General features: G+C 40.2%; 1 protein-coding gene across 1 annotated transcript in view; it reads right to left on the bottom strand.

Moving 5' to 3' along the window:
• Window positions 1-16,027, bottom strand: part of ASTN2 (astrotactin 2) — a 289,840-nt gene that overhangs the window by 136,309 nt on the left and 137,504 nt on the right. The window contains exons 10-13 of the mRNA XM_063316464.1: window positions 11,530-11,697; window positions 4,116-4,200; window positions 2,710-2,784; window positions 2,381-2,518 (exon numbers count right to left, since the gene is read on the bottom strand). Of these exons, the coding sequence (XP_063172534.1) occupies window positions 2,381-2,518; window positions 2,710-2,784; window positions 4,116-4,200; window positions 11,530-11,697 (466 nt within the window). The remainder of the gene's footprint in view (window positions 1-2,380; window positions 2,519-2,709; window positions 2,785-4,115; window positions 4,201-11,529; window positions 11,698-16,027) is intronic.

Here is a 16,027-nt window from a genome sequence, read left to right on the forward strand (position 1 = left end):
AAAAAAAAAAATCACTGGGCAAGTGCTTCCAGTTTGACAGTGGGGGTGGGGGGAATCCTTGCCTAAAGTGGCACTAAAAACAGATGGTTGTTCATCTCCACTGGCCCAAGTGAACATCAAAGCTGTGCTCCAAATATCTTCATTAAGATACAAAGGCCGTGTCGTGACCTGTACTTTGAGAGCTATAAAAATGTCTGTAGGAGAAGGTGCTTAGCAATCTTCCTCCATTAAACTCTTGGGAGAGGATGACCCTCCAGGCAAAGGTGCTGGGCTAATCAGAGGTCTGGAGGAATGCAAAGTGCTCGCAGTCAAGATTTTTCTTTAAAAAGGAAAGAAAAAATAGAACGTGGCTATTAGTACATTACATATGAACAAATAAGGATGCCCTGACAGCCACACCACCAAAGCAAGGTGTCCTGACTTGGAAAGAAATGATCTCATTCAACCAGAACAGAAAAGACACCCAGGAGGCAAAGCAGAGTTGTTGAATAATTGGGAGTCTGGTCAAAGGTCCTTCAGTGTTGATACTGAGGCTGGATATTGGTGGACAAGATATTTGAGCCTGGAAGAATCAGGCAGAAGATGTAACTGCTTCAGCATTCAGCTTTCCTCAGTGTCCAAGTGGGTGTTTCTGGGAAGCTCAGAATTAAAACAATATTTAAAACAATATTTTTCTCATTTATTCAGGCTAAGCTTGGTTAGGGTTCGTGAGCCAACCTAGAAAATGGGATAATTCAGTAACTAGGTTGTGTGTATTGTGTGAACCAAATCAGTGAGATGGAGGATGAAAGTGATTGGTCCAAAGTCACCTAGAGAACTTCCAAGGCTCAGGGTAGACCATGGATCTAGATGTTTCCTGGTCCTAGTGCAACTTCTAACCGTTCAATGTAATATTGGGCTTCTTTCTTTGATCTCTCCTCCTAATGTGTTTCCACTCATTTCGAAGCCATTCGAGCTCATTGCCACCATCACCTTTTCTGGCTGCCATCTCCATAAATGATTTTTCAATCCACGAAACCCTGCCCTGAATTTTACTCAACATCTTCTCTCCATTTTCTTGCCCTTTATATTTTTGCTCTGCATAGGCTTTTTCTAAAATATTAATTTATCAGCCTTTCTTTCTAAAGATGCAGCCTCGGCAGCCTTTGCTCGAGGATGAAATAACTAACAAAATTCTAAAATGGTATATTTTCCCCCAGTTCTGTTGTATCAATCCTTTTTCTTCTTGTCTTGTGTCTTTTACATTCTCTGCCTGAATGAACATCTTATTATTTAAGAGCATTTTCTTAGCAGAATAATTTTTTTAAAAGAAAAAAAAGCTCAATACCAGCTTTTTTTTTTTTTTTCCAAACATACATTTTGCTAGAAGACTCAGGTTCCCCACCAAGCATGATGGGTGTCAATTATGGGATGTTTATTCAAAACCTATGGCTATTGCCAGCTTGAGAAATATAATCATTGAGTCAAATAATATGGTGAAGCAGAATTGGTGGGAGGAGAAAGAGGAATAATAAATATTGAGATCCAGATTGATGCCCATATACAACAACTAAAAAAATACAACAACAACAACAACCCAGTTGTGATTGTGGTTACCTTTATGATGAAGAGGAAGAGATGGGGGAAGAAAACAAATCTTGCAGCAATTTCATTTAGTGGATCACTGATGGGAAAAAAAGCCCAAGTTCTAATGCTAACATTAGATCATTCTTTCACTCCTGAGATATTTGTGGAAGCCTCCATAATTTCACATCAAATATTTATCTCTACATTTATTAAATTTTGAATAATTCAGCACCTACTGCATGTCACAGAGAGGCTTGGTTAAGTGTTCTCATATGACTGTGTCTGGATCCCCAGTTCATTCCTTCCCAAACTGGGATTCTCTTGAGAAAGTGATGTTTTTTCCATTATTTGAAGAATGTTTTTCTCTAACATTCTTGGTCCTTCTCTATCTCTTCCAGTAAGAGGAAGAATCATTTATAGTTATTTATTCTTCTACTTCCAAATGACTGATGATATCATTATATTACACTGATATCCTCTTTCCCCCTAATTTTATCTACTCCACAGCACGTCCTGTGAGGGGTGAGGGGCTGAGATTGGTCTCAAATCACTGAGTGAACTATTGATTATTGACAAGGATGCCTGTGCCTTCCACAGATTTCCAGAGCAGCTAAACAGTCTCCTAACTGAGTGACTATCAGCATTAATATGAAAGAACACAGTAATACTTTAGCAAATAAATCTGGTCTGTTCTTCTTGTAGTGAGAAACCTACAGTAAGTGAGGTTGAAGTGCCAGGTTCAGTACTGATCTGGAAGACTTACCACAGAGCTGAGACCTTTTCAATATCACGAGTTGAGGAAGGACTTTCTTACCTGACATCTGCTGGATCTTCAGTCACAAGGACATCGGTCTTGCAGCTAGCCAATGGATTGATTGAAAGCTCCACTGGGGGAACCACAAAACTCTTACTCACAGGAAGCCAAAGACCTTGGCCTAGGCTGTAGGTAGACCTTCAAAAAAGAAGACACATGAGAGCAGAAGGCAAAGAACAATGCCAGTTTGATGGCTTTGGACTTTCTGGATCCAAGATTAGTAATCACAGAATAACAGCTTCTTAAATAAAACTGCCCACCCAGAACAATAAAGGAGAGATAGAAAGAACATGGGCCAGAACATGAACCAAAAAGATTGCATGACTCACCTAAGTATTTTCTCAGGAGCTTGTTCTCCAGTAACTAAATCATAACCTCTTTCCAGAGTTGTGTATGGCCAAGGGCTGATGAAAACAGAGGCAAGAGACACTCATCATATATGGAAGGGGGTGGAATTTAAAAGCAGAGTGAGCTAGAAAGTAAATCCATTTCCTCTTTAATAATAGCATTATTCAATGTCATATCATTTTCTCATCTTCAGCCAAAATAGCTTATTATCCTTTCTTTTCTTTCTATAATTATGCTATCTATTTATGGCATTCTAATGCATTGACATCTTATCTATATTTAATTATATTTATTGTCCTACTAAAGTCTTATAGCTCTTGTTGATTGATTGATATCTTAAGATTGTATTGAAATACTATTTAAATGCTCTCTTTTCTCCCCCCCCCCCCAAGTGATGCATGCTTGCATCATTTGAATTTTAATGGTTTTCTGAGACTTCAGAATTGACATTATGCAGAACATTGGTCCACCTAAATCAGAATGATCGTTAGTGGCATTCTAGAAGTCCTTTGCTGACTAGCTGGAGAAGCTTAGCATTGAAGCTAAGATCCTTGGCTTGCAAACTTTATGTACTAGCTCTGAGCCCTCATGTCATTCCTTTATACAAGAAGCCAATCTTTAATAAATGCACATTTAATAAATTATTTATACAGAAATCTCCTTCTGGAAAGGAGATTTCAAGGGAGCAAAACTGAGGCAAACGATGCAGCATACTGGCGCCCTTGAACAACACCCAATGGCATGCTACAAATCATCGAAACAATGTTAACTAAAGTCATTATCAGCTTGCATACCCTGATGCATCCACTCTTTGTTAACTACTGGTCCCTGAATTTCTGCTTTCCCAAGGATACTGGCAGGAATAGCAACCCCAACAGCATCCCACAGAGATAAGGATGGTGCCCTCTCTCCTGGGGTCCTGGGAAACCTTGAAAACCTGGGTCTGGTGCCCGGCCTGGGGTTGATGCTTTTCATTGTTTAATGGCCCTGTTGTGTTTTGTGGGTTTTGTTAGAAGAGTATTTTAGTCTCGGCTGCCTGTTGATTTAATGATTCTTGTTGTTTTTATGTGTTTTTTCTAGTTTTCTATGCTGCCCAGAGTCCACTGGAGTTGGGTGGCCAATAAATGTATGTAAACAAACAAACAAACAAATTAAAAAAAAAACCTCTTGGACAGCAGAATTTAGGGAGCAGGTTGTGCCCAGGATTAAACACTGAATTCTTGTTGATGATGATACCTGAATTTTCTGGTCAGTAATTCAATTGCACAAGATTCTGCTCTTATGCTGTCCTTGGAGTTGGGTGTCAGTCTTTCTTCCATCCACTTACCAGCTTTCCCTGGATGCTGCCTCCCTGCTTCCCAGCCCCAGAAGACCTTGGCATGCTCACCCTTCACTGTGCTCCCAGGTGTTGCGCACACAGAGGTGCCGATGCACAGGGTCAGGTGCATATCCTTCATGGCAGCTGCACTCACCTGGAAACAAAGTGAGCGCACCAGAAATGTTCAACTCCTGCTTGTGTTTGTAGTAAATACTAATATTGCTCATTAATATTAGCCTACACCTTACCCTTCACCCTGCAAAAATATCTGTGGCACCCTATTGCAAATCATGAAAATGTACATATTCAAAAGTAGAATCTATGGGTAAAAAGCATGCCCTGCCATCTTCCTATTTTATTTAAAAAAGCAAACGGAAACAGATGACCCCCACCGTGCATAAAAAATGCAGTCAAACGTCAACTACCCATTGCCTTTCTCATTCCCCCACCCTCTTTCCTTTCGGAGGCAGTGCTGAAGAATGGCCAACTGCTTTTTGCTAGCTGAGATGGATCCCTTGCTTTGCAAAAAAATACATATCCCCAAGCAAGCTCTGTGAAGAGAGAGAGAGATAATAGAAGATTAATTGGATTTGTTCATCCAGGAACCTTTGAAAGCCCATGTTGATTTTTTTTTTCCCCTTTTCCTTTCAGCAGACACCTTTCACTGCCAAAGCACCAAGCTGGGGCAAGTTTTAAGCACAGCTGTATAATGGGGGGGGTCCCTTTGAAGCACAGCTGCTCATCTGGCATCTCCTCCCCCAAGTTAATTCAATTCCTTCTCTCACAGATGTATCTGGGATTGAAGTGGCTTTATTTTTTATGTTGCTCCTTCAGTTAGCTCTTGCCAATAGATTCCTTTCTTAACAATTTGATTCTTGAATATCCACTTCTCAGCTTTCAGAAATTCCCAGATGTCAAGCTCTGAATGCATTCTACTGAACATGGGTGCAAAAAGAGAAATCAGGTCCAGGGTTCTATGTCTAGACATGGAAAGCAGTCACAATCCCCAACTCCCCAGCAGTCCCAAACTCCCAGGAGCCCCAGTTAACATGAATGATAGTCAGTTGTAGCTAAGCATGATCTGTAGGGGCATGGGATGGAGAGTATCTTCATTTCTGTATCTTCATGCATGCATATTAAGGCCCATTCAGGCCTTCCTGTTCTGGAGGGCAAAAGGTCAGAGCTGAAAGGTGGGAACAAACAAGAGACTGTAAACAAAGCAACTGACAAAAACCAAGCTAAAATAAGGAAAAGTTGGGAAATCAATGCAGCTCATAAAAACATGGAAAAAGAAAGGAACACATTTCATTTCTAGAGTGTGTACATGGAGAGAAGGGAGTGCAAACTCTATCCATTACACGTGCACACAAAAAAAATCAATGCCTTCTCATCCTAGTGATAGTCAACCAAAGAAATGAATGTGCCCATCTCTAGTGAATATCAAGAGGACTCTCCAACTCTCTCTCCAGCACATATACAAAGCCACCATGCAAGGCATAGCCCAAGGACTTTCCAAGATGTATTTCACACTGTTAATAATGGGCTGATGCAACCATGTATGTTAAATAAATATTCATCAAAACTAACAAACACTGCCATTTTCTTTTTAAAGCCATTCGGCCCTGAGAAAACAAATACTCCGGTGTAAATAAATTATTCACAGAGCCTTCTAGTTAAGGTAGCGCTGATAGGGTGATCACCGGAATTAGAAGGAGAACATTACAACCTCCCCAGTTTCAATTTGAGAAATGTTTCAAGGAGAATGCATAAATAACACCCCTTCCCCAGATTTGTTGGCTCAAATGCTGTTTCTCCTTGGGATCTAATACAATTTGAGAAAAACAGGGCTGTGACACAGGGCCCTCAAACAAACTGAAAAGACCTTTCCATGTCTCCCAGGAATTGGCTGTGTGTCTGTGTGTGTTTTGTTTTGTTTTGTTTTGTTTGGTCAAAGGCAAGCAAATAGGAGTTCATCTGGTTGAGGTTGTCTTTTTAATAGGGTGGGTGACTACTCCAAAGGAGGGAAGAGGGAACTAAGACAGGCTAATGACATGCTAAATTGCAACAGCTCCTTCATAAAATATTCACCTTCTTAAACACGTCTGATATTAAAGATTAAATGTCCTGGGATTTGTCCCAGCGACTCCCGAGACCTGATTTACGAGCTGCCAGAAGCTGCTAACTTTCTGATTCATGATGTGAGGTTTCAAAATGTAACCTTTCCAGCAAAGAAAATAGGTGGGGGGAATTGAGGTGGGAGGGAAACTTCAATGAGAGAAGAAACAGCTCTGCCCTATCAGGAACAAAATGACTTGGCAAAAAGGCATTCGTCTTTTCCAGGGAAATGCAGAGGGAATGAGGGAAAGGGTGGCCCCACATTGCATTCTCATTTGTTCTAGGGAAGGGCTTGCCAATCGAAAGATCCATTAATTAGTCATTTCTTTCCCCAAGTTTGTATCTGCCTGGGTCATTAATTCCTCACACTTACAGAATAACTAATATATGTTCTACAAACCAGCCACATTTGAAAAAAAGAACTATTGGGGAAGAGCTGGAAACAGGGCATCGTTGTCTGATAAAGATATTATTATTGTTATCTTCTTCTTCTCTTCTCCTCCTCCTCCTCCTCTGGAAGGGAGCAGGAATACAAGCTAGCTGAAAATGTTTAACTTGATTTAACTATGGATTTTTTGTAAGAGTTCATGGATGCAGAAAACACAGATTAGTAGTACTAAAAAAAAAAATCTGCATTTTTTTAACAAACATCCAGAATTGTTGAGATTCTTTGTAAACACTCATAAGCAACAGACATTAGAATCCAAGTATCTTTGCTAGGTTCCATTGCAACATACCGACTTACTGTTCTTAACATATTTCCTTTCCTCTGTAAAATAGCGTACTGTCTCTGTTGAAAGAAGTGAAGCTAACAGCCAATGGTCTTTGCTAGATCTTGAAGAAAGTTTCACTGTTACAGCGGTAGGAAGAATGATTTTCTTTCCCCTGTTCATTTAGGAATTTGATGTCAATCAGTTTCACCAAGAGCTGTTGATTATTTTTTTTTTAAGGTATGTGGTATTTCTCTCTCTCTCATTCTTTCTCTCCCTAGAGGAACAGGGCAATAAATGTCCCCAGTACTCACAAGTTTTAGTCTTACACACTTCCTATTGAATGGATATACCATCGTACTATTCTTTGCTGGAAACTAATAAGTTTCTAATAATAGTGTTCACCTTTTCATCATGCTCCATTCAAAGCCAAGCTTGGTTTAATCAACAAGGGTTCCTATTAGTTACAATTCCAAATCAGTGGTAAAGAAATCCCCCCTCTCTTTGTATAAATTGACTGGACTTTATATAAAAATCCTTTAAGATACTGAAGCAAAAGCTAGAAACACAAATTCAAGATAAGTTCTATGTTTATTTTGAAATGCATCTACTGTATATACCAGTAGCCTGGCATGTGTCTAAAGAAATCTGAAAATGCAATCCCAGGTCTGCTCTGCATATGTTTTTCATCATGAACCATGGGTGTTGGAACACAAACCTACATATGAAATGCCCAAGGTTTAGTTCCTGGCCTTACTAGTTAAACAAGGTTAGGTACTAGTTGATGGGAAATGATTCTATATACATGAAAATATATTAATAGATTAGGAAGACCAACATTCAGAAGAACCTCTATAAGCTAGTCTAGCTTGCAGTGAGTGAAAATTGCAATCAGAGGTTTAAAGATGGGCATTTTTCAATTCCAATCCAGAGATTAATTCTGTAAGCATCCAAGCTCATATTGTTCTAAGCCATGCTTTTCAACTTGACTTTGCTAATTAAGCCACAATTGGCTGGATTCATAGATCACACTCAACTATAAACTGTGGCTTGCAAAACACAATGGTTGAGTTCACACATCCATTCAGCCAGGGTGTTCTCGCTGTGAGCTGCTTTAAGACACCTTTCCTGCATCCCGTGTTTAGCAACAGGAACGATGCTACAGATGGATTCTACTATCTACAACCAATTTACATGCCCATATTGCTTCTGCAAACAACAAACACAGCTTTATTCTATTGTAAGAAGCTTTGTTTTCTGAAAGCTGTGGTCTTTCTCCCTGTGCTTTGACCTTCTGCTGGCAATTACCCGGGAAAGGCAGCTCAATGCAATCTGTTCAGACCCAACCATATATTGCTGCTGGAAGGATGCCAAGTTCAATTCCCAGCATCAGAGACTTGGAAGAGGTCACCCCCTGCAAATTTGCTGGGAGTGGGGGCTAGAGGGGGGAAGATGTGGTCTTCAAGACCCTCTTCCCAGGAGCTTTCATTGACTACTGCTGTGCATAGCTGGCAAACCGGGTTTATTTGATTAGTAGTGATATTATTCTTTCAAAATTGCTTTGGAGAGAAATAAATATACAGTAACAATGTACTGCTACTATCCCAAAATGGTAAATTTAGAGATCTTGTAGTACTGAAGCTACAGTTTGTCCTCTCTTATTGATTCTTAGGCACTGCAGTGTTTTTTGTACTATCTCCTTGATTCAAAGGACCACTTGTTAATGCACATTTAAACCTTTATTTAGCAATGGTGTTGTATAAACAGATAGGATATTAATAATAATTTATTAAATTTATATGCTGCCCCACTCCCAGTGACTCTGGGTGGAGATTTCTTGCTTCTGGGTAATGGAATAGCAACAACATTCTTCCTCCATGGTTTGTATTGTCCAAAGAAGTACTAGTCTCTCTTCCTTCCTTCCTTCCTTCCTTCCTTCCTTCCTTCCTTCCTTCCTTCCTTCCTTCCTTCCTTTTCTATAAAGGTTGTTTCCTTTCCCTGCTCCATTCAACTGTTGACACCCCTTCTCTTAAACCTCCCTTCCCTCCAAGTTCCTTCCAATTCCTGAAAGAGATCTTCCTTTGAGGGGTAAGCTTCTTCATTTTGCCTTATTTTAAAACTTCATTCTCAGGGGGGTGATGATGATGATTTGATTATTTTAGCTTATTGTTTTGGAACAAGCTGGCAGAGGCTGCACCTCTCCATTGCTCTGCAGACTCCTTGGCTGCCCCTACCATGCCAATATGAAAACATTCCCATGGGGGATTTACAGTATCTCCTGATATCTTCCCTTGGGATGGAATGAAAGTGAAAGAAGTCAGGGAGGCTATAGATAGTGAAGAGAGATTTCCTTGTAACCCATTTTTCTATCATTCAGAACCCACCTTGGCTGGGTGAAGAGAGGACTTGTGTCCTTTTCCTTTGGGACTTAATTCAAGTGAAGGAGGCTACAGAGGAGAGAAAGGAGGGAGGGAACTGGGTAATGACCAACAAGACCCTCAATGTCTCTTTTTCTCTTTCTTTGTTTAGGTAGAAAGGGGATCTGTTTCTGGATGAACCAGAACATTGCGCGCAAACATCTAGTGACCAGTACATGGTCAGAAGTTGAGAGTCACAAACAATAATGAAGCTGCAACAGTCCCCTGATTCTTCAAGTAGATACCAAAAGCTTCAGCTTGCTCCATTCTGTCCCAAGAGACCATTAATATCAGAAGAAGATTTCCTTAATCGAGGATACAGAAAGGGTTGGAAATGCTTCAGCTTCTTTCAGGACCAACAAGCACACAGCACCATTTCTGTATAACTGGCAGTTCTCCAGAGCTGGAGGAAATGTAAGAGACATGGTGGGGATGGGATATGAAAGGCCTCCCTAGATCAATAACTTTGCTTTTTTGTTTGCAGGAGATCCAAAAGCACCCCATAGCTCTTATCTTTTGGGACAGCACAAAATTCCCTTGGAACACACATAATAATCTCACATGAGGTGAGATTAGCCCCATCGCTCCTAGCCTTCCGGAGGAAGTTGAAGACCTGGCTCTGCCACTGGGCTTGGGGCAGGGAGGAGAATCAACATACTTGGGGTTGGTTAGTGCCTTGAAGTGTCCCCCCTACATAATGACTGAAGGAGATCCCAGCCATCTGGATTTTATGAGCTGGGGTAGCTGAGAAATTGTTTTAGAGGGATTTTATTAGAATTTCATTGTATATTTATTTTTCTGTATTGTAAACTGCCCAGAGTCCCTCCGGTCAGAGGAGATGGGTGGTGACAAATTTGATAAATAAATAAATAAATAAATAATAATATCATAGAGCCTGGAGGGTAATTCCATTTGCCCTGGTTACTTAAAATGGGTCACTGATCCAAACTCGAGGCCTTTGCAGCTGTAAATATTGTTGAATCCTAAAACTCGACTGAGCAAATCTGCCTCAATTCATCATAATTGCCAGCTCCTTTCCATTTTGCATATTAAAAGAATGGAGAAGCATAATTTCTCCCCACAAATTCTTCACTGGGACTGACATTTAACCAAAACAAAAAAAGCTACACAAATACGCAACTTGGGAAGGAAAGGGCAGCTCTTCAAAGGCCACACCTGCATATTTTGCAACAGCACTTGAATTTCATCTGATCAGTCACTGTGATGATTTAAACTCCAACATCTACCCTGGGCTTGAGAAAGAGCAAGACAGATGAAGCTAGAAAGATGTTCACAAGGTTTAACGTTGACTCTGTTAATATATTCAACTGTCACCTTGCGATAGCTTCCAAAAGCAGGTTCACTTTGATCCAGGGAGTAACACAAACATTGCCAGAAGGTTCCAATTATTACAACTTCAAGTACCTGAAGGGATGCCATGACCTGTTCTCCAGGGCTCCAGAGTGCAGGACGAAAGTTTCAGATAGGCACATTCTAGCTGAATGTTAGGAAAAACATCTGAACTGTAGCAACAGTTGAACAGGGGACTCACCCATGACCTAGAGACATGGTGAGATTCCCTTCATTAGATAAGTTCAAGCAGAGGCTGGATGCTTTAATTTGCTTCCTCCATTAAGCAAGGGTTAGGACTCAGTAGCCTCAAGACTGGCAAAGTGAAATTTCTTAAAATGTAGGTGTGGGACTAAGCATTTCAAATCCTATCTGCCTGCATAGCTCCTGTGTATGTAGGGGAAGGAACAAAAGGACTGCAGCCAAACATAGGGCCTTCACTGCAGTAAGAGGTCATTCCAATCTTCGTTGTTCAATACTGCCAAAGGACTTGATAATTTGGTCGATCACAAAGTCACCTTTCAATCCCAGCCAATATAATAATTACTAAAAGATAATAGTAGTAGGGGTGCCAATACTGTGGGGGTGCCAATACTGTTTGGTGTGCTTGGTGCCATACCAAAAGATCTGGAAAAACACTTGGACACAATAGACAGACGCTCAACTTACCAAGCTGAATGATTTGGAAGACTCCATATATTATACTGCTCTCCTTAACCATCCTAGGAAGGATCTGATGGTCAGAATAGATCTGGTTCCCTGGATGTAAGTAGTAATAACAGTGGTACCACCCACCCCTTTCTTGTGGCAGTGGCTTTATAATTCAGATGAGCTTCCCATTCAAAAGTCTCTAGGTTGCAATCTGTAGCGTAAGGACACTTATTGACTTACCAGTCTCTTCATCACAGAGATGCTCACATGCATCAGTAGTTCTCTGTCCACAGAGATCACGGACCCATGGTGATGTAGCATTGATTTGATAATATAGGGAGAGCTTTGCAGGGTTCAGCCAGTCAGAGATGTCCAAGTAGCTGCCCTCACTCACAACAAAACTGCTTCCTACAATACAAAGCATTAGAAAATGGTGAGGCAGAAAACAGCAGCTAGGTAGACCACAAACCAGTAGATGCCTTCCCAAAGGATCATTGGCAGATCACAGCAGCACAGGCTCAAAGAGACCCAGAAAGGCTTTTTGAGAAGGTGACTAAGAGATAATGTGCAGAGCAGCTGGTTGGCAAAAGGACAGGACAATGAAAAGTATGTGGAGATGCCACTGTGCATTTTAGATAAATGGTAAAGCAAGTGTTCCATTCCCTCTCCATAGGAAGGTTAAAACTTGTTAGAAAGACATCTTTGTATGCAAAAGGTTCTTGATTACATCTCAGGCTTCTCCAACTAGTACTGGAAATGATTTACCTCTGTAAATCTTGCATAGTTGCTGTAAAATGGAATAGAAAATTTGGTGGTATCCAGATGTTCTGGATTGCCACTGCCAGGATCCCCAAGGAGGATAGCCAATGTTGTGGGGTTTGGGAATTGGAATCCAAAACATCTGGCCATCATCACATTGTCTCTTTCTATATGGAGCAGCTATCACAGTGCACATAAGAGATCATCTTAAGGTCTTAAACCATCTTTCCCCTTCATCTCCCCCAAAACACAAATGCTCCATGCGGCACAAAACAACAAACATATAATACTGCAGGAGCAGCAGAGCAACTGGAAAGATGCAAGCTGAAGGAACCACCCATTAGCAAACATTTATACTTATGCTAGTCATAGGACTGGTGACAAGTCTCATCCAGATGGATATTTAATTAATATGACTTAAAAATAGAGGATTTTTTGCCAAATACCGAAGCTATACGCAGTGATGATAATGTTGGAAGAATTAATGATTCCTGGGCAGAAAATAATGAAGTGGTTTGCTGATATTCTGCAGCTACTTGGATACGTGTGCATATGTGAGTGTACATATCTAGCACACCCACATATGCACATACAGACATGGCAAAAATGTGTTTTCTCCTACAACTTGGGAATATGGATCTTCTAATTAGGCAAATGTATTTTCAGTTTCCTTATCTAATATCAGACACCCGGCATAATGTGGGGGATTTTACAAATGCCTGCATCCTCATTAACTCTGATCTTCAATTACACTGATTATAAGGCTGTTTTCAAATGCTGTGACAGAGATCAGAGGTGAAATGAAGAGAGGAGAAGATAAAAAAGACCTCCAGCCATCATGCCACAGTTTGCAAAGAAAACACTATGGAAACGCCCTGAAAATCGGGAAGAAATTTCTCACTTAAGAAGAGGATGACAACTCTGAAAGTGCCTTGCACCAACTCTTTCCCTAGCTAATGAATGGGGACAGGCTGGATTCCCAGCCTCATCATGAACTTATTTCTTGAGACAAGAACACCCTGCCCTTAACTTTGAAGTCATAGAACAATGCCTAGTTTTGCTAGTGCTAATCTTGGGAGGAAAATGCATTTGAGAACAGTGAATATCTGAGCTTGCAACTAGCGCTATGTTGGAATCTGGCCTCCAACATGTAACAAGTTTTCTTCCTCATTCTTGTGGGTGAGATAGTGGTGGTTCAAACTTCTTTTGATAGGTTTAAGCATTTATTCAGGTGAGGTGGCGGTGGATGCCATTGTAGTTGTTTTCTGTTAGACCTCTACCCAGCTTTTGGGAGTAAGAACAGCATGTATGTACAATTAAACTCCTTCTCCTCTTTCACCACCATCCCTTCTCCATCATCATCATCATCATCATCATCATCATCCCTCATGCCACCTCCTCCTCCTCTTCCTCTTCTTGGTTGCACTTGCTTCCTGATCTGAGAAAGCCTTTTGGCAGGATTTCCCTCATGATGCCTTTCTTGGAACTGAATTGAAATACAGGATGCTACTTACTCAAGAACCCTGCATCTCACCCAACAATACTCTCTCCTCTTTGGGGAGGAGCAAATCAGAAGAGCTGGTTTTCTATTGAAATAAAGAAGACAGATGTGGAAAAAAAAATGCAGAATGTTTTGGAATAACCACTACTTCCAAGAAGAGCAATGAGGGCTGAATTCTAAAGAGCTTTTTTTTTTTTAAATGCACTGGAGAACACATTGCCTCCAGCACAATTGGTTCTTCATTGTATGAAGGTCCAGAGGGACACTCTGATATAGTTTGTTTTGTCATTATTTTCCCCTCCCCTTAGGTCCTCTCTCCCCAACCCAAATTTGTATCAAAGCAGAGTTGGCTGCAACAGCTTCAGAAGTTCAGATGGCGTTTCCACAGGTCTCCATCAAAGTTCAACTAGTTTATTTTAAAGCTTCTACAAAGAGAAGTTTGAAGGTTTTGACATTTCAGAAAAATATGTATTTTATAGAACAAAAAAGAGATAAAATAGACCAAGACTTTGTTCTTTTCCCTTGTTAAGTATTGTTAAGAGGCAAAAGACATAGCCAAAAATACTCAGCTGCTTTCTTACACACATATTCTATTTTCTCTCTTTTTCACTCAGATTGTGTTTTCCTCTCATTCTTTAATGTATTGAAAAATTAAAAATATAAATTACAGGGCAATTTCTAAGTGGATGTTCTAGCAATCCACACTTGAAAAGTTGTGATAAACCAAGACAGTAAAGAAGTAAAACCATACAACTGAATGAAAGTGGTAACATCAAAGACCTAACATTCATAAAATGTTCAGTTCAATAGGATATACCCAGTATCTCAAATGTCAAGCAGACCTTTCTTCAGAAAGAATTTCCAAAACAGACTACCATCGAAGAAAGCTACTCAGAGTTGGTTGATAGTTGGAGTCATGTATAAGCCTAGTAAACTAAAGATAAAATTAATTAATTAAAAGCCCTTCCAGGAGACAGCTGTCAAGACCTTGGAACTTAATCAAGATAATTAAGATTAAGATTTTCTTGGGAGAGAAAATCATGGTTTAGGTAGTTCAACACTGTTTAGAATAAGTGAGTATATCTTCAATCAGGCCCAGAAATGTCAATTTCCTACTGATAGTGAAATACCATCAAGATCAATGACCTTATTCCCCTGTTTTGAACTACTTAAACACGTTCTAGCAGTTTTTAACTGCAATGCCAACTCTCACATGCTAGGAGAGCAGTGAATTTAATCAGTTTGTTCAAGTAAGCCAGTTGTATATCCCATGGTTTGGGAAGCTGGCCTGATTCAACGAACCATAGTGAACATTTAGCATAGAATGCTGGGTTGAAGTGACTTTAACTGCAGTGACCCAGAAGTGAAAATGGTCTTGCTGTTATTAAAACCTCTCAAGTATCATGAGTTTGTTCTGGTGTACATAAGAATAGGAAACTTGTGATGCTTCAGAAGTTGCTAAACTCAATCTTTTAGCATTCTCTCCCCATTCTGCAGTAGTTCAGGACGAGCTACGAGATTTACAGTAACATAGTGGTTAATCCATGTATATACCAAGCACATCCATGATTTTCATGATTTTCACAGTATTTTAGCAATCAGATGCTGGTCTGGTTTAGCTGTGAGATGGAATAAAGAACCCTTAAGCAGAGTTGAACTTACATGTGTGTAAACAACTGGAGAAACAAAGATAATACCAGATAAATTCTAAGCATTAATGATAAGGAAAGAAGGCAATTGAGTCTCTTTCTCTTTCTCTTCCTCTTTCTTTTTCTCTTTCCCTCTCCCTTTCCCTCTCTCTCTTTCTCTTTCTCTCTCTCTCTTTTTTTAATTCAAGCAACTTGCTTAATTAAAAACAAAGTGAGAAGCTGTGCCAATCCCAGCATTTGTCTGCAAAGATCAAGAGGAAAATTAGAGGAAAGCTGGTAATAGCTGTAACCAATTCTGTGAGCATCACAGTGGAGATAGCCGTGAGGGAAAGGAGATAAACAATCTTCAGATGAAACAATTAAAGTTCAATCACATGCCAATCAGGGACGTGGCATTTGGGAGCTAAATGAAGTCACGGCTTATTTAGCATGCCTCAGTCCAGGGAACGGGTATGGAACCAATGAGACAGGCTTTAATCTCTGTACCTGTTTGGGTTTTAAGGCCCAGAAATTCCAGCAGAAATGCACTGATGCATGCTTGTACAGATAATATGTTGTTATCAGACCTGCTCTTTAACAAGTCCACCTGTGAGTAGCCAAGCAAGCAGTGGATGCAAACATGAACCACTTGGCTGGGAAAAAGAAGTCTTTCCACCTCATAGTCTAGCAACATCAGGCACAAGCTTCCATGGTGTTTGACTCTTAATTGAACATTTCACAGTCACACATGATGCATGTAAGGCCTCCAGGCAATTATAATCCTTCATTACAGCAAGCTGGGCTGAGTTCAATTTCTCACTAGGGAAAATTACTTAAAAATAATATGAAA

The sequence above is a fragment of the Candoia aspera genome, chromosome 16 (genome assembly GCF_035149785.1).
Source record: "Candoia aspera isolate rCanAsp1 chromosome 16, rCanAsp1.hap2, whole genome shotgun sequence".
NCBI lineage: Eukaryota > Metazoa > Chordata > Lepidosauria > Squamata > Boidae > Candoia > Candoia aspera.